Source organism: Chlorocebus sabaeus, chromosome 1, assembly GCF_047675955.1.
Source record: "Chlorocebus sabaeus isolate Y175 chromosome 1, mChlSab1.0.hap1, whole genome shotgun sequence".
Taxonomy (NCBI): Eukaryota; Metazoa; Chordata; class Mammalia; order Primates; family Cercopithecidae; genus Chlorocebus; species Chlorocebus sabaeus.
In genome coordinates this window covers 99,702,092-99,724,545 of record NC_132904.1, presented here as the reverse complement: position 1 = coordinate 99,724,545, position 22,454 = coordinate 99,702,092, and the positions used below count along the sequence as shown (strand labels likewise).

Genomic DNA, 22,454 nt, shown 5'->3' with positions numbered 1-22,454 from the left:
AAAGAGAACCTATCTGAGAATGAACCCATCTCATAGAATGAAGGCAGAGATCTCCTGGTAAAAATTACTTTAATTCAGAAGCTCACCCCAACCTTTTAGGCATCACAGGTATTTAAAAGCATAAATTGCTAGTTTTTTCCTTTAAATGCGCTACAATTGGCCACTGGAAGATTCTTAACTTAAAGAAAATAAACAATGGTGAATTTAGTTAAAGGATGATAAATTTTGAGCTGCCTAGGAAGCTCAGGTAAAAATATCTAACAGGTAGTTAGAGCTATAGGTCAACAGTTCAGAAGACAGGTTAAAAACTCAAGATACGCAATCTCTATTTAAATTCTTCTCTCTTTGGAGGGAAAAAAGATTGGGCAAAGGATATTTTTGAAAGAGATAATTTTTAAAACACCTAGTATACTCTATAATGTTATGTCTATTTTTAATACTTATAAATGGGATAAAAGCAAAAACATTTTATAAATGAAATTAAGCCTATCTCTTGATTCACTAAGGAGAGTTACATTAACAAGAATAATATAAAATAAATAAGGCTAAACACACACACTCCTATGAGAAGTGTATAGACAGGAGCTAGATGGCCTGGGTTTGAATCCTGGCTCTACCACTTGACAGCCATGTGACCTTAGGTAAGTGAATTAACTCTTCTGTGCCTCAATTTCCTTATCTATAAAGGAGATAACACATGTATCTAATACATTGGGTTGATTTGAGAATTACATGAGTTATGTGTTCAAGTGCTTTACCTATTTATTCTTAAATAGTAATATATGCACAACATGATAAGTACTACACAAGTATTGATTATTATTATTACTTATGTGAGGATTGAAAAACTTTTTCCTATGTGGGGAAGCTAACTTTGAAGTTATAAATTTTATCATCATAATTTTATATTCTTAGACTAGTATCACATTAGTTTGTATTTCCTTAGCATATACCAAAAGGCAGCAAGAAAAAACATCTCAGAAATTTTGAGTTAAACCCAATTTGACACTGAACTGTCTATAACAATAAAACACAAACATTCAACAGATGTCTTCACAAGAAAAACCCATATAAAATCTGATATTTAAATTAGTCATCTTCTCCACCTCCTTTCCGGATGCTTTTCACTCACACCTTCTCCATAGTTTCTAATAGCCTTATACTTTCCATTATCCACTGAGTTAGCCAATATTAGATCACATAATTTATCACCCAAACCACAACACTGTTGAAAGTGAAAGGAAAACTATTAATAATTGTATCAGGACAACAAGTGCAAACCATAGACCAAGCAATCTAGGATATACGATCACTATGGCCAAATTTTTTCCTGTCCCTCAAAGCAATAGGTCATATGAGCTTTCTGACAACATAGTAAAACTAATTCCTGTGGTATGACCAAGGGTATAAAAGGATTTGACTAATTACTCTCTCTGGCAATACATGCACTTCAAGAGTTAGCTTAACCTAAATACGACAATTTTAAGCATCCTTGTAAGACCAATAAAAGAATAGTTTTAGACACAAAAGCCTTTCTTAGCATCAATGAAATTGTTGAGTAACCACAGGCCTCAGGGAAAGCCTCCTCCACTGAGAGGGAGAACCTCAGAAAAACTTTAGCATTGGGGTGTGTGTGTGTGTGTGTGTGTGTGTGTTTTGAGAAGTCTCACTCTGTCGCCCAGGCTGGAGTATGCAGTGACAAAATCTCGACTCACTGCAACTTCTGTCTCCCAGGTTCAAGTGATTCTCCCGCCTCAGCCTTCTGAGCAGCTGGAGCTACAGGTGCATGCCACAAAGCCCAGCTAATTTTTATATTTCTAGTAGAGACCATGTTGGCCAAACTGGTCTCGAACTTCTGGCCTCAGATGATCCACTCACCTCGGCCTCCCAAAGTGCTGGGATTACAAGCAAGAGCCACTACGCCAGGCCAGCTTTAGCACAGTTAATGAGGAGATGTATTATACCTCTGAATCACAAATGCATCTTATCATGTCTAGCCATCTTTTCCCAGAAGCCCAACTAATATATATTTAGAGATTTAATTTTACATACATGGTGATGTTAATGAGTTGATGTCACAGATTATATGCTATCCAACCACACCCTTAAACTACAATTAATTTGAAATCTAATACACCTTAAAACTGAGATGGAGTGTTGACCATAATGGCAAATTAATTTCAACAAAATAACTAATTACCCTAAGAAATGTTTCCAGTGATTTTTCTTTTGTCATATAAATGCAAGTAATTATCTAAAAGGAACTTAGCAATGTTAAATACAAAGTAAATTTAGGCTTATTATTAATTTCAAAAGCAATTTCCCATATCCATCATGAAAGACAATTCAGAATACAAAACTAAGTATTTTCAATTAACATCAGTAAAAAAATTATTCTGATAAACATATTTTGTCTACAGACTTACCACCCTCCCCTTGTTTCTTATGGAATAGAAAAGAATTCTTAAACTTTTTTTTTTTTATTTGCAATGAATTGCTTTCTTGGATTATTGAAACAGGAAAAAGAGGTGGCTATGAAACCTTAGGGAGGGAATAATAAATGTAATAAAAAGCACATAGTTTGCCAAAATGCAATACATTTACTTATATAAGTATTTAGAGTTTCATATTTGTGATTCCATTGTGAAAATAATAAAAAATTTTTTAAAAAGTAAATTTAAAAACAGGCAAAATCTAATTAAAAGAAGGCAAAATTATTCAATTAGTGGTCAGCAACTTCTCTAATGGTAAGTTACCAATATAGTGAGCTGAAGCATAGTCAGTTGATTAATAAGTCTAATAAAACAGAAGAAATTATCAAGTAATGAACAGCACCTAAAATATGAATCTTATAACACAGTTTGTGCTACATAAAGAAGAGTGTGTTTAATGTTCATGCTTTCTTTGAGATTATGGTGTTAAAAAATAAGAATCAGGAAATAGTGTGTAGGCAGAGAGAAGGATTACAAAGAGGAAAAGGAATACTAATACTTATTATGAAATATAAACTACTGACAGAAAGAATAGAAAAATCACATTATCAAGAAGTAAAAATTATCTTCCAAGTTCCATATCAGAAAAGTAAACCAAGTTAATGGGAAAAATCAAACTTTATTCAAAGTGATTATTTATTTGTGTACATGGCTTTGAATTTGGTTTTCACATTCACTGATAATAATGTTATGCTATTTTCTATTTTAAACAGCTTTGGAAAATCTGTACTATGTGACAAAACAATTTCCCAAAATATGTGTATGATTATCCCTAATTGATAAGCAAAAAACTTATCTTCACTTTTTGCTAATTTTGTTTGGCAAAATAAAATGATATAAAAATATAAAATTTATGAAGTCATATACTCTAGACTGTACTCATGAAGAAACTACATAACCAATGAATTGGGTATCCCTAAAATATTTCTACTACTATTAGGAAATACAATTTAGAACATTTTGCCATCAAAAGAATGCCACTTTATACTTTCATATTAAAGTAAAAAATAAATTATACTGAAAGTCATACATTCACTAACTGAATCATTAATGGGTTTTCATTAGCAAAATATTTTTATTTTAGTAAGAAAAGGGTAACTGTGAAAGACTAAGAATATGAAGAACACAATTTCCACAGCAAGCTTGACAATAAAACATTTCTAATAAAAAATTAAAATAAATTAACTACCTGTAATATTACAAGAGCATTTTCTATGGAAAGGTCATCTGATGGTAGGCCTTCACTTTTCCAAATTAACTGCTCACTTTCAGTACAAAGAAATCTCCTCAGATCAAATTCTGAAAAGTTGAAGATATTGAAAATACTTCACTACAATGATCTTGTACTTGATAAAGGGAAGGAAATAAAGCTATTTATTTCAAAACAAAAGTCCTACGACAGTCCTTAACTTGAAACCCATTCTTCCACATTTAACACCCAAACCCAAGGAGAAAAAAGTCAAAAACAAAAACAAAAAGTGCAAAAGAATGGAACTCCATGAAGTCCTGTTTCTTTGAGTGAATGTTTCACAAACTAAAACAATTTTGTAAAATACCACTAAAATCATGAGGAATTTTAAAGTTCTTACATCTCAGCCTATCAAATAAAATTATTATAGAAATAAAAGTAACATAATGTTTAATTGCATCCATGCAATATCAAAAACAATTCAGTCGTCTCCGTTTTTTACAGTGATTTAAGAATAGAAAAATCGGCCGGGCGCGGTGGCTCAAGCCTGTAATCCCAGCACTTTGGGAGGCCGAGACGGGTGGATCACCAGGTCAGGAGATCGAGACCATCCTGGCTAACACAGTGAAACCCCGTCTCTACTAAAAAATACAAAAAACTAGCCGGGCGAGGTAGTGGGCGCCTGTAGTCCCAGCTACTCCGGAGGCTGAGGCAGGAGAATGGCGTGAACCCGGGAGGCGGAGCTTGCAGTGAGCTGAGATCCAGCCACTGCACTCCAGCCTGGGCAACAGAGCCAGACTCCGTCTCAAAAAAAAAAAAAGAATAGAAAAATCGTAATAATAAAGTAAATTCAAGAACATTTGTGGAATGTGGTAAATCTAAAGTAGCTCCAGGGTATACTTGTGATCCATAAAAAATGTCCCCCATTTAAAAAAGGTAAAATAACAGAGAACAAAGGGTCCATTTTTAGTATATAGATATTTTAAATTCAGGAATAACTAAATACAAACTCTCAAGACCAGCTGACTTGGTCCATTCTTCCAAACAGGTTTTTCTCAGAGACTCAGGAGCAGCAGAAAGATATGTAATAAATGCAGCAGCAAGTTGAGCTCTTTTAGGAAGAGTAGCTAATTCCTCTGTTATCTCTACAACCTGGAAAAAAAGAGAGCGAAGAAAGAGGGAGATATATGAGTACGTTCTAACATTAAAGAAAATGACAGCTTTATGGTTTAGATTGTGGGGGGAAGAATCACAAGTAATAACTCCTTGTTTTGAATATAATAGTCAAAATGTAAAAATATCAAAAAGATCTCAGACTCTGCTGTGATATTTTTTAAAAGTATAAAATCCTAATATATTTGTAGAAACAAACATATTCAGTCATTGAAAGTTCTTAATGATTTTAAAGAAAGCAGAACTTTCATCCCAACCACAGTGAAATGTGAGTTTGCATCACTTTGTAAACTAAGATTAAGGCACAGAGAATGAACAAAGGGACAAAACAAAGCTACGGCATGAAGACCCATTAGCAAAAAGGTTATTGTAAATAAAGCACAAGATTCAGCAGAAAGAGTAGTTATATTAAAGGAAAGAAGAGAGATAGAGTTAAATAAAGGCAGATTGTGAAAGGTTTTCCATGACATGCAAAGGAGTTTCTATTTTAAACTGTGACGTGAGCCATTGAAAGCATTTAAGCAAGCAATGAGTAATGTAATCAGATTGGGTTTTATAAAGATAATTCAGCTGACAAATGAAGGGTGAACTAATTAAAGGGTCAGATAGGAGGAAGACATTAAAAAAGTGAGATGGGAAACAAAGAAATATTGGCATTAAAGATAGAAGACAAATACAAAAAATATTTGCAAATGGATATGACAAGTAAACAGGGAAGAGTCTAAGACAACCCATATATTTTTAGTATTGATGCCCAAAGAAAGATGCCTCCAGTGAAATAGAAAATAAAGGAGACTTGGAATGAGAAAAAGAAAATAATTTAGACATGTTGGGTTTGAGTTCCTGAGAGATAATTAAATGCAAATATCTAATATATAGTTGGAAATATACATTTAAAACTTAGTAGTCTGGAAATGTAGCTCTGGTCATTATTAAGGTGTAGGTGATATTATGATGGGATGAGATAACACCCAAGGTAGTTGCAGAAAAAGCTGCTGTGGAAGAGAGTAACAAAGACAATCAACATTGCTAGGTGAGCAGATGAGGAGGATCAGGAAAGGAAAGGAAAGGAAGCTTAACTGATTTCAGAAATAAACCAAGAAAAAACAAGAGACAACACTAAAAAGTCAAAATAACAAAATATTTCAAGAAAAAATAAATAGCCTACAGTGTCAAATCATAAAATTACTGTCCTGGTGAAGGTAAATTCAAAGAAAATTCTAAGGAGTACTAAGTTTTCCATCCACTCATTTTCATCCTGCTCCTCTCTCAATAACATACAGAACTGAAAGGAAAATAGGCTGCTTCGCCTAAAACTCTATTCATATAAAGACACTTTGTTTAAAGAGTAATTCATATAATGGCCATTTATATCTACATTATTTATCCTGAACCAGGTGCAAATTAATGGATCTTTCCTTTTTCTTAACATACATTACATTATAGATTTCCTGGATTTTAAAGGTAGACTCCTCATGGCCCCTTGTCAAACAAACCTGTGTATTCCATCTCTTATGTTCTCTGTCAAGCTGATTAATTAAGACTTCTGCAGCTTTGATTGTTTCTTGTGCTTTGCTTACTTCAGCTTCAAGTTTTGCAGCTTCTGAAGTCCTGCTCTGAAATCTATGTAAACATTAAAATTTAATTAAAAGTAAAAAGGATTTGGGAGAGATTTAATGAAATTATCCATAGGTAATAAAGTAAACTTTTATGCTGTAATTTAATTAATGATAATACCATTAATGTTTGCATACAAAGTAACATTAATAGAAGAGACAAACCAACAAAAAACTTGACAGGGCCTCCATGCTCTACTACATTATATAAAAATTTGCCAATACGGCATTCAAGACACTATTCTAAAACATCCCATCTGTCTTTCTAGTTTTATTTCATTATATTACTGATCAGCAAAACCATTAATATATGTCAATACCAGAAGAATTTTACATTATCTGTAAATATCCTATCCTTTTTCTCCCGTGTTCTTCAGAATGTCCCATTTGCCTAGAGTAGCTTCCAACCACACCCTTCCTCACCCCACAGCCCAACTCCCTCTAACATTTACCACTAAAACTACAAATAAAATTTCAAAATTCATTTTAGTACATTATATATAATCTCTCCCTATATTCCAGTTAAGTATTATAAATTGTATGCTATACATATGCAAACTTAAACCCAAAGAAATTATTACCCAGGTTCTCATCAATAATCAGCAGAGGATCTAAAATTCATATACAGATGTGGCTGGTACTAAGTTGCATGCACTTTATAGTATATTTCATTGTCTCTCTAAGTGCCTTCTTCCTTCCTTCCCTAGACATAAGACTGTAGAACCAACTTTGCCAATATAGACAAATAGCCACTAGCCACTTTGTGGCTATTTAAATTTAAATTAACTAAAGATAAATAAAATTTTAAATTCAATTCCTCAGTCATATTACAAACACTGCAAGTTCTCAGTAGCCACATGAGACTACTGGCTACCATACTGGATAACAAAGAGCACAGAACATTTCCATAATCTCATGAAATTCCATTAAACAGCACTGTTCTAAAACCTGGAAATAGAAAGCTGCATGTTTATTGATCACAACATTTCATACTACACCTTGAACATGGTTTTGCAATGAATATTGTTGCATTAAATCACTCTCATATCTCTGTACAAGTTGTATTAGAAATGGAAACCATCTCTTTAATTTTGTAAAATTAGAATTTAAAAATTGATAGATCATGCTTATTTTTCAAGTCCTTTATTCTTTGTTAATATGTAAGAAAATAAGACTGTTATTCATGGCCTAGAGTCAATTAAACCTTAATTAAGGATCATAATAAGTAACAGCATGGTAACCAACATTAATTCATTCTCATCAATGACTCTACAATGAAAAATGTCATTCTGTTTTCCTTAAAATTAAAAGTTAAGTCCAAAAGTTCTCACAATAATCCTTCCAAAATAATGGTAGTATGGTGCAATGGTTAAGAGCAGAAACTTCATGGAATTAGACAAATCTAGTATCTAACATGGCTTAGTATTTTATTAGCTGCTCAACTTTAGATAAAAAAGACTATATAATTTTAACCTTCCTAATCTGCTAAACAGAAATAGATTTACTTCTCATGATTGTTTTAAGGATTAAAGAAATAAATACATAAATTACCCAGTATAACACCTAACACAGCAAGTGACTAATAAATGAAGTCAAAATATTGCTATAATTATTCAATAAATATTTGAGCATTAGCTGAATATTAAGTGCTGATTGTGAGCATATGACAGTGAAAATAATATATTATACTTATTTTTCTTATACTTCTCTAATAATAATACCTGGAAAAAATTGATGTTGTTTCTTTCCTATATTTCTAACATGATAATTGTTCAGGAATATTGAAAACACTGGGTTTATTGGTTTGGGGACTTCTTTTTGGTTTGCTTTTTTCTATAAGTATTTCTCTATAAATATATATTAGTGAGAGAGAAAGAGAAACTGAAGAAGGGAGAGAGAGGGAGAGAGAGACACAGAGAGACAGAGAGAGAATTGTTTCCTGAACATACAGAAAAAATTCATAGTTTTAATCTGATTAATTTCTTGGTTCAATAATTAATTTTGCTTCCATTAAAAAAAGGAAGCATGACACATCACTTCAACATATACTGTATTCAATCAGATATTATTCAGTTCTTCAATCTTTGCAACTTTTAAAAGAAAATGTTCTAACATTTATAATTCCCATACCAATATTTTCTACCCTGTACTAAATAGGATACATGAAAGGCTTTAAGACTAATAATATTCAAAAATGATCCTTAACGTGAGTGTAATATTTGCATGAAGACTTTTTTTATAACACAAAGGAGAAAAAAAGTTAAAAGTATAGAATTTTTAAACATAATAATGTTTCCTTACAAAGTTTATAGACTAGTGGGTCCCCATAGCATCATCTGACATAAAAGTCTAAAATCTTAAAAGTCAAAACAGGAAAGAAATCAAGATGTCAAATGTAAACACTCTCAGCATTATCCTAAATACGCTTCAAAATATAACTTACTTTTCTTTGAGTTCTGATACCTTTTGACCAACAGAATTAAGGAGGTCCTCTAGTTTCCTTTTTCTGTCTTCAGTTTTCTTCAGATTCCTAAAATATAACTCAATATTATAAAAGCCATTCCTATTTTAGACACCAACTATAAAGCAGCAGCAGCACCTTACAATGTAATCCTACAGTAAATATATGATAATTAAAACTGTCATTAACTCAATATTATAACACCTTTACTTAGAATTTAATTTGAAAAGCAATACTAAAATTAAAAGTGTTTCCTCTGACCCAACTATACCACTTCTAGGAATCTATATTTAAAAACACTCATACATGTACATTTCTGGATAAAAATAGTAAACATATTTATTTATCTTCTATCCCTTCTAGAACCCTACTAAAATGAAGCCAAGAAAATAAGAAAGATACATATGCACAGAGGTCAAAAGAGGAAAGTATGAAATAGGAAAAATTTCAAAAATAATTTCCTTTGTCTCCCAGGCTGTAGTGCAGTGGTCTGAACAGAGCCCACTACAGCCTCAAACTCCTAGGCTCAAGCAATCTTCCCACCTCAGCCTCCTGCACCCTCAAAGTTCAATAAAATTTTAAAAAGTAATAACTAACATATTGGAATGCAAAAAGCCAAAAGCTAAAATGCCTATACGAAGAGGAGTTAAAAAAAAAAAAAAAACAGAATCCTAAAATGTTCAGAAAATGTAAACATACTTCTGAAGGTAACAATAAAGCCAAATACAGAAGATTATTTAATAATTGATATTACAAAGAGTTTGACCTCAGAATCCATCCTCTATTGAGAACTGACTACCTCTAACATAACCCAGAATGCTGCAAGTCTAGCTTATGCCCCTACTCATCTCCATCAACCTCTATGCACACATCCTAGGCGAAAGATATAAAGATTCCTTTACAGTAAAACGACTGACACCCTATCCTCTCAGAATACCTGCAAATATTAAGGGGTTGCCATAAAATGGCCAGTCCATACTTGATCACCTTACAGTGATGCTCAGCAGCCAAGGAGCCCAGGCCACACACTCAGGTCTTCCAGCCAGACTTCTAAAACTCATGATTAACAACTAACAGCCAAAGATCAGACAGGTCAAGAAAGCTTCCTAACTTCCTAAAAATATGGGGTAATATACAAGACACTGGAAATCAAAGTAGCATTAGACTTTCTAAAAGCAACACTGAACTCTAGAAGAGAGTACAACAGGGGTTCTCAAACTTTAGTGTATACCAAATTTACCTGTCAAAACAGAGATTACAAGGCCTTACTGTCCCCTCCCCCACAATGTATCTGAATCAGAATCAGTTCGTTTGGGTGGAGCTCAAAAATCTGCACTTTTAACAAGTTCCAAAGTGATGCTGATGCTGCCGGTCTAGGAACCAAATTTTGAGAATTGCTGCAATAGAATAAGGCCTTCAAAACTGTGAGCTAAAACTATTTCTAGTCTAGTATTTAAACACAACCCAATTATTGATCACATACAATAACATATTATAAATACTTTTAGACATGCAAATCTCAAAATATGTTCCAGCCCATATACTCTTTCTACCATGGAAAATGTGTTCTAGAAACCTGAAGAACTAAAGGAAGGAAGAGAAAGACAAGAATTCACAATAAAAGAATACAATAGGTAATCTCTAGAACAATGCTGAAGAGAAGCCCCAAGACAACAGCCTTAAGCAGCAGGCCTAAAGCTAAGAAAAAATAAATAGAACACACAGATCAATGAAGATGTTTCAGGGCTCTGACAGAGAAACTATGGACAAATTTGTGATATGTAAACAGAAAAATACCATCAACTAAAAAAAGGGAGGCAATTCTTATATTTAGAACAAAAAAATGTACAAGAAAGGAAATAAGATGAATAACTATTAATACACAGCAGGAAATTAATAAATAATATCAAAAATTGAACAATCAAGAATATAGATCAATTAGGATTAAGGTGACAGACAGCAGGCGGGACTACCTTGCAGCTCCCGCTCAGACAGACAGAGCAGCATGTGGAGACTCACACGGTGAACTTTCGCTGCAAGAACTACTGCAGGAACATACTAGGAAAACCAAAAGAATCCACAGACCCTTTGAAGGAACTAGGTCACCACTGCAGTCTCCCTGAGATACCGAAAAACTTATTAGTCTGCTTGCTTTCTCAGCGGAAGGCACATAATCTGGGGCAAGTTCTCAGCCCTGGTCACTGGTGTTGGGGCACGGTGGGAGTGAGACCAGCCTTTAGGACTGCAGGCTACACAGAAAGCCAGTGAGGCCTGTGCCTGCTGGCTTTCCTCAACTGCCCTGGGTGACCTGTATGACTCAGCAGAGGCAGCCATAATCCCCCTGGGGAGAAAATTACATTGGAATGGAAACCACACTCCCATCCCCCACAGCAGCCACAGCAAAAGCCTCACCAAAGCAGAGGCTGAGCTCAGACACACCTATCCCTGCCCCCACCAGGTGGTCTTTCTCTACCTGCCCTGGTAGCCAAAGACAAAGGTCATAATTTCTTGAAAGCTCTAAGGCCCTGCCTACTGCCTGAGAAACCTGAATTGTTAACCAGGTATCCCTAGGGCAAGTTTGCATCCTCCCTATAGGACCACAGCTGAGACACTCTTGAAAGTGCTACCTCCTGACTGGAGGCCCATCAACACAAAACCAGTCCACTAAACAAAAACAAAACCAAGGACCATCACAGAGTTCACCTCATTCCCCTGCTACCTCCAGTGGAGCAGGTGCTGGTATCCACGGCTAAGAGATCTGAAGACAGATCACATCACAGGACTCTGTGCAGACACTCCCCAATACCAGCCCAGAGCCTGGTAGCTCTGCTGCGTAGCTAGACCCAGAAGAGCAAAAACAATCACTACAGTTCAGATCTCAGAAATACCCGTTCCTAGGGGAAGAGAAAGACCACCACAGCAAGGGAGCGCTCCGTGAGACAAAAGAATGTGACCAGCTGCCCTTGAATCCCAGATCTTCCCTCTGATATAGTCTAGTCAAATGAGATGGAACCAGAAAAACAATTCTGGTAATATGACAAAACAAGGTTCTTTAACACCCCCAGAATATTATACCAGCTCATCAGTGATGGATCCAAACCAAGAAGAAATCTCTGAATTGCCAGAAAAAGAATTCAGAAGGTTGATTATTAAGCTAATCAAAGAGGCACCAGAGAAAGGTGAAGCCCAACTTAAAGAAATCAAAAACATGATACAGGTTATGAAAGGAAAATTCTTCAGTGAAATAGATAGCATAAACAAAAAACAATCACAACTTCTGGAAATCAAGGATACACTTAGAGAAATCCAAAATGCACTGAAAAGTCTCAGCAATAGACTCAAGCAGAAGAAAGAGCTTCAGAGCTTGAAGACAAGGCTTTTTAATTAATTCAATCATCAAAGACAAAAGAAAAAAATAATTTTAAAAAATGAACAAAGCTTCCAAGAATTTTGTAACTATGTTGAGTGTCCAAACCTAAGAATAATGGGTGTTCCCAAGAAAGAAGAGAAATCTAAAACAGAAATCTAAAAACATATTTGAGGAATAATTGGGGAAACTTTCCCGGCCTTGCTAGAGATCTAGACATCCAAATAAAAGAAGTTTGAAGAACGCCTAAGAAATTCATTGTAAAAAGACCATCACATAGGCATACAGTCATCAGGTTATCTGAAGTCAAGACAAAGGAAAGATCTTACAGCTGTGAGGCAAAAGCATCAGGTAACCTATAAAGGAAAAACTATCACAGTAACAGCAGATTTCTTAACAGAAACCCTATAAGCTAGAAGGGACTAGGGTCCTATTTTTAGCCTTCTTAAACAAAAAATTACCAGCCAAGAATTTTGTATCCAGAGAAACTAAGCTTCATAAATGAAGGAAAGACATAGTCTTTTCCAGACAAACAAATGCTGAGAGAATTCACCACTACCAAGCCAGACTACAAGAACTGCTAAAAGGAGCTCTAAATCATGAAACAAATCCTCAAAATACACTAAAATAGAACCTCCTTAAAGCATAAATTTCATAGGACCTATATAACAATAACACAATGGCCAGGCATGGTGGCTCATGCCTGTAATCCCAGCACTTTTGGAGGCCGAGGCAGGTGGATTACTTGAGATTGAGAATTTGAGACCAACATGGCCAACATGGCATAACCCCATTTCTACTAAAACTACAAAAATTAGCTGGGTGTGATGGCAGGCGCCTGTACTCCCAGCTACTCAGGAGGCAAGAGAATCCCTTGAACCCGGGAGGCAGAGGTTGCAGTGTAGCGAGATTGTGCCACCGCACTCCAGCCTGGGCAACAGAATGAGACCCAGTCTCAAAAAAAACAATAACACAATGGAAAAAAAGAAAAAAGGTATTCAGGCAACAAATAGCATGCTGAATAGAACAGTACCTCCTATCTCAATACTAACATTGAATGTAAATGGCGTAAATGCTCCACTTAAAAAATACACAATGGCAGAATTGATAAGAATTCACCAATCAAGTTTCTGCTGCCTAAAAGAGACTCACCTGACATAATAAGGACTCACATAAACTTAAGGTAAAGGGGTGGAAAAAGATATTCCATGCAAATGGACACCGAAAGTAAGCAAGAGTGGCTATTCTTATATCAGACATAACAAACTTTAAAGCAACAGCAATTAAAAAAGACAAAGAGGGACATTATGTAACGATAAAAGGACTAGTCCAACAGGAAAATATCACAATCCTAAACATATATGCACCTAACAATGGAACTCCCAAATTTATTAAACAATTACTACTAGACCTAAGAAATGAGATAAACATCAACACAATAATAGTGAGAAAATTTAATACTCCACTGACAGCACTAGACAAGTCATCAAAACAGAAAGTCAACAAAGAAATAACGGACTTATACTATACCCTACAACAAATGGACTTAACAGATATTTACAGAGCATTCTAGCCAATGACAGCAGAATATACATTCTATTCATCAGCACATGGAACATTCTCCAAGATAGACCATACGACAGGCTACAAAACAAGTCTCAGTACATTTAAGAAAATCTAAATTATATCAAGGACCCTCTCAGACCACTGTGGAATAAAACTGAAAATCAACTCCAAAAAGGACCTTCAAAGCGATGCAAATATGTGGAAATTAAATAACCTGCTTCTGAATGACTGTTGGGTCAACAATGAAATCAAAATGGAAATTGAAAAATTGTTTGAACTGAATAATAATAGTAATTAATACAACCTATCAAAACCTCTAGAATACAGCGAAGGTGGTGTTAAGAAGAAAGCTCAGAGCATTAAATGCCTATATCAAAAAGTATGAAAAAGTATAAATAGACAATCTAAGGTCACACCTCATGGAACTGAAGAAACAAGAACAATCCAAACCCAAACCCAGCAGAAAAAAACAAATAACAAAGATTAGAGCAGAACTAAATGAAATTGAAACAAAAAAAAAATACAAAAGATAAATGAAAGAAAAAGTTGGTTCTTTGAAAAAATAAAATTGATAGACCATTTGCAAGATTAACTAAGAAAAGAAGAGAGAAGTTACAAATTAGCTTAATTAGAGAGAAATGGGAGATATTATAACTGACACCACAGAGATAAAAAAGATTATTCAAGGCTACTATGAACACCTTTATGCACATAAACTAGAAAACCCAAAGGAGATGGATAAATTTCTGGAAATATACAACCTGCCTAGATTAAACCAGGAAGATATAGAACTGCTGAACAGACCAATAACAAGCAGCAGGATTGAAATGGTAATTTTAAAACTGATGGATTCACAGCTTAATTCTATAAGACATTCAAAGAAGAATTGGTACCAATCCTATTGACACTATTCAAAAATAAAGAGAAGGTTGGGAATCCCCCCTAAATCAATCTATGAAGCCAATATCAACCTAATACCAGAACCAGGAAAGGAGATAACTAAAAAAGAAAACTATAGACCAATATTCCTGATGAACACAGATGCAAAAATCTTCAACAAAATACTAGTGAACCAAATCCAATAGTGTATCAAAACGATAATCCACCATGATCAAATGGGTTTCATACCAGGGATGCAGGTAAAACATACGTTAAGTCAATAAATGTGATACACCACATAAACAGAATTAAAAACACATATCACATAATCATCTCAATAGACACAGAAAAAGCATTTAACAAAATCCAATGTCCCTTTATGATTAAAATCCTCAGCAAAATTGGCACAGAAGGGACATACCTTAAGGTAATAAAAGCCATCTATGACAAACCCACAGCCAACATTATACTGAATGGGGAAAAGTGGAATGCATTCCCCATGAGAACTGGAACAAGAGACAAGGATGCCCACTTTCATCAGTTCTATTCTACATAGCACTAAACGTTCTAGCCAGAACAATCAGACAAGTGAAAGAAATAAAGGGCATCCAAATTGGTAAAGAGGAAGCTAAACTGCCAGTTTGCTGATGATACCATTATACACCTAGAAAACCCTAAAGACTCATCCAAAAAGCTCCCAGAACTCGTCAATGAATTCAGCAAAGCTTCAGAACATAAAATTCATGTACACAAATCAGCAGCTCTGCTATACACCAACTGCAACCATGCTGAAAATCAAATCAAGAACTCATCTCCTTTTACAGTAGCTGCAAAAAAAAAGAAAAGAAAAACAACTTAGGAATATACCTAACCAAGCTGATATGGTTACAAACAAATGATACAAACAAATGGAAACATATCCCATGCTCACAGATAGGTAGAATCAATATTGTGAAAATGACCATACTGCCAAAAGCAATTTACAAACTCAATGTGATTCCCATCACAATACCACGATCATTCTTCACAGAAGTAGAAAAAACAATCCTAAAATTCATATGGAACCAAAAAAGAACCTGCATAGCCAAAGCAAGAGTAGGCAAACAAACAAACAAATAAATCTGGAGGCATCACATTACCCAACCTCAAACTATACTATAAGGCCACAGTCGCCAAAACAGCATTGCACTGGTATAAAAATAGGCATATAGACCAATGGAACAGAATAGAAAACCCAGAAATAAACCCAAATACTTACAGCCAACTGATCTTCCACAAAGCAAACAAAAACATACAGTGGGGAAAGGATGCCCTATTCAACCCATGGTGCTGGGGTAATTGGAAAGCCCTATGTAGAAGAATGAAACTGGATCCTCGTCTCTCACCCTATACAAAAAATCAACTCAAGATGGATCATAGACTTAAATCTAAGACCTGAAAACCATAACCATTCTAGAAGATAACATCAGAAATAACCTTACAGACATTGGCTCAGGCAAAGACTTCATGACCAAGAACCCAAAAGCAAATGCAACAAATACAAAGATAAACAGATGGGACTTAAATAAACTAAAATCCTTCTGCGCAGCAAAAGAAACAATTGGCAAAGTTAAAAGACAACCCATAGAGTGGGAGAAAATTTTCACAATCTATACATCCAACAAAGGACTAATATCCAGAATCCACAACAAACTTAAACAAATCAGCAAGAAAAAAACAAACAACCCCATCAAAAAGTAGGCTAAGAACATGAATAGACAATTCTCAAAAGAAGATATACAAATGGCCAATAAGCATATGGAAAAATGCTCAACATCATTAATTATCAGAGAAATGTAAATCAAAACCACAATCCAGTACCACCTCACTCTTGCAAGAATGGTCATAATCAAAAAATCAAAAAATAATAGATGTTGGTGGGGATGCAATGAAAAGGGAACACTTTTACACTGTTGGTAGGAATGTAAACTAGTACAACCACTATGGAAAACAGTGTGGAGATTCCTTAAAGAACTAAAAGCAGATCTACTGTTTGATCCAGCAATTCTACTACTAGGTATCTACCCAGAGGAAAAGAAGGCATTATATGGAAAAGATACTTGCACACGCATGTTTGTAGCAGCACAAATTGCAATGGCAAAAAGACAGAACCCACCCAATGCCCATCATTCAGTGAGTGGATAAAGAGAATGTAGTACACATATATACCACGGAATACTACTCAGCCACAAAAAGAAACAAAATAATGGCATTTGCAACAACCTGGATTGAATTGGAGACTCATATTCTAAGTAAAGTATCTCAGGAATGGAAAACCAAACATCGCACATTCTCATTCATGTAGGAGCTAAGCTATAAGGATGCAGAGGCATGAGAATGAGGCATTGGACTTTGGAGACTCGGGGGAAAGGGCGGGAGGTGGCAAGAGATGAAAGACTACACATTGGGTATAGTGTAACACTGCTCAGATGATTGCTGCACCAAAATCTCAGAAATCACCACTAAAGATCTCATTCATGTAACCAGACACCACCTGTTCCCCAAAAACCTACTAATTTTTTTTTTTTAAAAGAACATAAACCTTTGGTCTGCATTTAGAATAAAAGAGATAAAATATATTTGTGACTTAGTAATGATAGCAAATTAGAACTGTAAGCTCCAATAGTAAGTGGTTAAATCTTCCTCCTTCCTGTCCACACACTGTTTTGGAAAATACATGCTAAACATTTCCTAGAACTTAGAAGGTAAAAACAAACATAAAAGCCTTAAATTTCCAGTCAGGCACAGTGGCTCATGCCTGTAATCCAAGCACTTTGGGAGGTGGAGTTGGGCAGATCATGAGGTCAGGAGATGGAGACCATCTTGGTCAACATGGTGAAACCCCTTCTCTACTAAAATGCAAAAAATTAGCCAGGTGTGGTGGCATGTGCCTGTAACCCCAGCTGCTTGGAAGGCTGAAGCAGGAGAATCACTTGAACCCAGGAGGCAGAGGCTGAAGTGAACTGAGATTGTGCCACTGCTCTCCAGCCTGGCAATAGAGTAAGACTCCGTCTCAATAAATAAATAAATAAATAAATAATAAATAAATAAATAAAAATGAAAGTTTTTAATTTCCAAAGCTTTCTTTTTGTACTTTAACATTATTCCTTGGCCAGGTGTGGTCGTCTACACCTGTAATCCCAGCATTTTGGGAGGCCGAGGCAGGCGAATCACCTGAGGTCGGGAGTTCAAGACCAGCCTGACCCACATGGAGAAACCCCATCTCTACTAAAAATACAAAATTAGCCGGGCGTGGTAGCACATGCCTGTAATCCCAGCTACTCAGGAGGCTGACACAGGAGAATCGCTTGAACCCGGGAGGCGGAGGTTTTGGTGAGCCGAGATCATAATTGCACTCCAGCCTGGGCAACAAGAGCAAAATCAGTCTCAAAAAAAAAAAAAAAAATTATTCCTTTATGAAACTTTGGCTCCTTCTAAAGGAACTTTTACCTACCTAGCCTTCCAACAATATAATAATGGTAAAGAAAAAGTGAGTTGGTTCTGCTATCTCCTTCTAACTGCTTTCTTGTTTTGATCTGTTTTTAAATTTACATTTAATTGACTCATTTTATATATTTTAGTATTGTCAACTGCCATTTTACAAATAGAGAAAAAATAAAAAATAATATTAAAACCTCATCAAACTGATGAAAATAAAGGTTAGAATTGTTTATATTTTATATTTCACTTACGATTCTAATCCTGCCTGTTCAGTTTCCAAAGGCTGAATTCGTTCCAAGACATGGGAATACTGGATATTGGCTTTCACCCAGGCAGCCAAAGGTGCAGCTGCAGTACTGGCACGCTTAGCATTCTGAAAAATCCATGAGAAGGGATTCAACATCCTTACTTAATTTCAGATGAAAGCAAAGTTAATTCTAACACACATTATTTGGACATTTATTAACTTGACCCAAATAAAGAAGTTTTGGCTTATAGCTAAAATAAAAATACCGTGAACTTCTATTTTGATTAAGAGAAATATACAAGAACTCTATTTTCACTTAAAAATAAATTTTTGAACCGCACAGAATCTTTAAAATAAAGATGTTTTATCAACATAATTTTCTATTAGTCACATTTCTAATGAATACATGTGTCAGCCACAACAATGTTCGAGTATCTTTATTAGATAAGAGCAGCTTTAAAACCATTGTAATTGGTGTTAAAGAAGATGTACATAACATTTTGATTAAGGGATCTAAAAAAATACCAGAATCATGAAATCTAAATTGTTCACTGAAATTAGATACCACTGTCCTAACACAGATACCTGTTGTCATCTGACAAGTACACAAGAAAAAATAAAAGCACACCAGGACAGTTGAAAGTTAAAAAAAAAAAGTTGAGAACATTAACAGCATATACAAAACTATTAAAAACCACTCAATAAATCTCCCCTGCTACCTAGATTCTAATTTACCTGATTCCGATGGTTAATGCTTCCCAAATGTAATACCTATAAGCTTATTTTTTATTTTCACTTTTAAGTGATCTAAACAATTGGCAATGACAAAACATCACATTTTAAACAGCAGAATATTATATGGTATGGAAAAGCAAATTTATGATATAACTTAAAAATTACCTTTGGATCAAAAGATCCTTTATTTTTATAAAGAAGTTCTTCAACACTCTCTCTTATTTCCTTTGAAATATTTCGGGCATCAAAGGTTGCTATGTCTTCTCTTACACCTCTTTTTGCAAGGAAACTAAAATTAAAGCATATTTCCTTAAATGAGACTAAACAAAATTTGCTGTTTCTGAAAAAAAATCAGTTTAACAAAATGGTGAATGCAATACTTTTAATCCATTAGTTAACAAAAAATATGGTACTAAAACCTTTAAGCTTCTAATGTATTATCCTTATTTTTTTTTGTTTGTTTTGAGACAGAGTCTCACTCCGTCACCCAGGCTGGAGTGCCGTGGTACAATCTCACTGCAACCTTCACCTCCTGGGTTCAAGTGATCCTCCCACCTCAGCCTCCTGAGTAGCTGGGACCACAGGTGTGTGCCACCACATCTGGCTAATTTTTTGTATTTTTATTAGAGATCAGGTTTTACCACGTTGCCCAGGCTGGTCTCAATCTCCTGGCCTAAAGTGCCTTGGCCTCCCAAAGTGCTGGGATTGCAGGTGTGCCCAGCCGTACTATTGACTTTTTGTAGACAACAAAAACTCTAGAGAGATGTACAATAGTCTTTCTAATGTTCTGTGAATAAACTAAGAAATGATATGAAAGAATCACAATCTTGTTCTACTCAAATCCTTATTTGTAAACTATTAGGTACTCATATGTTCTAGGATATGCAAGAAAATTGTCTGACTCCTTTTAAGGTAACTTAAAGTGCTCTCTCAACCTATGTCCTCCCCCATCTCTAGATATAAAACGAACTCTTTACTATCAACCTAAATACTAACAAGGAACTTAATATCGGCACAAACCATAACACCACTATTATAACATGATACCTGAGCCTGCATGGTTTCATATTGTGTTAATACCTTATTCTCTTCTAGTTTACAGCTCCCTTTTATTATTTAAGGGTCTCCTTCTTTCTGTTTCTGTCTCTGTCTCTTTCCCTCTCTCAATAGTACAAGACTCTTAAGGATAGTAACTGTGTTTTCTTCATCAGTAAACCACAGTGAAATCACAGTCCTCTCTACTATGTATGGACCAAATATATTATTACATTTATTGAGAAATTTCTTAAAGATTCTAAGGTATTCCTTTTCTTCTGACACTTTCAACAACCACTTAGAGAAAGGAATATATAGATCCTGATATATGATTACATAGAATACCTTGAAATTTCAAGGCAAAATGAATACCCATGTATTTGGATGAAGTGCACTTTGAAAAACAATATAAGAAATATTTAAAACTATGAAAGAATGTGTCATTCATTGCTGAAATAATATTTTTCACAAATTGACAAATTTACCTTTTCATGCTCACCCAAGATGTATCAAAGATACCCATCAACCTTAAAACTCCTTCAAGAATGTCTCTAATTACATCAGGCGGCATGCGTAGTGAGCGGATTTCTGAAAGCGACTCTGGCTTAATGTTTCCAACTGCTAGCTTAGCTTCATTGACTAAAGGCTAAAAGAGAAAAAGGCAATTTTTATTTTCAAATTCTATATTTTTTAAACCACTAACTCTTGACAAATTATCTTTGATTGTCATTTATGCAAAATGACCATAGTTACTAATGTCCTCTCTCTCTTAAAATAACAAAATGCTTTAAATCATACAAGGAGTAAAAAACGTTCAAGTTGAGACAGTAAGACTTCTCGCCACCACAACTGCAATAATCTAATTTGGAAAATCTAACTGGTTTTGAGACAATTTGTCATTTTCAAGACGCTCTTTATATCTTAGGACTAGCTGACTAATTTAATCAACTGGAGAAAAAGAGCTTAACAGTATATCTTAATTTATCTAACACATTTTTTCCCTCTACAATCAAAACCAGATGGCTCATGGAAAACAAAGATTCTTTTTAATTATCATCCATTAATTTATAGTTTTTCTGGCAGGCTTTCCTTCTTGTTCTCTTTTACAAGCAATATTTTGGTTGAAAACCACATTTTATAATACTATGAGAAAACAACTTGAGATACAAATAATATTTAAATTCCTACATATAGCTGGTAAGCAAAAATGTAAATGGATCTTAGCATGTTTTTTAACTTACTTGTACTTCTTTTAATTCATCATCAATTTTATTTTTTCTTTCTTCAATTTTAACAACTTCTTCTGCTATTCTGTGCTTCAGTCTTTCAAGTTCTGTTTTTTGCTCACTAGCATCCTGTAAGAATATTTAAGTGGCATTCCAATCAATTTTAATGCATGATATTTAAAAGCATGAAATCTAAAATATAACATTTCAAAATAACATTTTCTATTAAATGTTTACCCAATATTAGTTTTGAATCTATGACAAGAGAGTTTCCAAAATGCCTGGGAAACCAATTATATATTTTACTCCATATTTTCTATCAGAAAGGTTTCAGTGTTTTAATTTTTTCTACTTAGCAAAGCAATAAATGCTTTTTACATAAAATTTAAACAAGATAGAAATACATAATTTTCTTTTTTTAATTTTTATTTTTATTTATTTTGAGACAGAGTCTCGCTCTTGTCGTCCAGGCTGGAGTGCAATGGCATGTCTCAGCTCACTGCAACCTCCACCTCCTGGGTTCAAGCGATTTTCCTACCTCAGCCTCCCAAGTAGCTGGGATTACAGATGCCCACCACCATGCCCAGCTAATTTTTGTATTTTTAGTAGAGATGGGGTTTCACCATGTTGGCCAGGCTGATCTCGAACTCCTGACCTTGTGATCCACCTGCTTCGGCCTCCCAAAGTGCTGGGATTACAGGCATGAGCCACTGCGCGCAGCAGAAATGCATAACTTTCAAAGTATGATTTTAATTTGTATTTCCTTGATTATTGATGAGGTTGAACATCTTTGTATGTATTTGTCATTGTGAGTTTTTTTCCTTTTTTTTTTTTTTTTGAGACAGGGTCTCACTACGTTGATTAGGCTCCCGGACTCAAGGGGTCCCCCGCACTTCAGCTTCCCAAGTAGCTGACATTAAAGGCATGTATTGCCATGCCCAGATCTTGAAATGCATAGTTTCTTAAATAAGCATAATAAAATGTATTG

General features: G+C 34.8%; 1 protein-coding gene across 3 annotated transcripts in view; it reads right to left on the bottom strand.

The window, feature by feature from the left end:
- The window catches only part of DYNC2H1 (dynein cytoplasmic 2 heavy chain 1), a 370,568-nt gene that overhangs the window by 243,565 nt on the left and 104,549 nt on the right, over nucleotides 1-22,454 (bottom strand). For all 3 annotated transcript variants that reach the window (XM_073020665.1, XM_073020669.1, XM_008020676.3), the window contains 8 exons: nucleotides 21,482-21,595; nucleotides 20,726-20,886; nucleotides 19,371-19,494; nucleotides 18,475-18,596; nucleotides 8,914-9,000; nucleotides 6,351-6,477; nucleotides 4,692-4,833; nucleotides 3,682-3,791 (listed from right to left, as the gene is read on the bottom strand). In XM_073020665.1, coding sequence (XP_072876766.1) covers nucleotides 3,682-3,791; nucleotides 4,692-4,833; nucleotides 6,351-6,477; nucleotides 8,914-9,000; nucleotides 18,475-18,596; nucleotides 19,371-19,494; nucleotides 20,726-20,886; nucleotides 21,482-21,595 — 987 coding nt within the window. The remainder of the gene's footprint in view (nucleotides 1-3,681; nucleotides 3,792-4,691; nucleotides 4,834-6,350; nucleotides 6,478-8,913; nucleotides 9,001-18,474; nucleotides 18,597-19,370; nucleotides 19,495-20,725; nucleotides 20,887-21,481; nucleotides 21,596-22,454) is intronic.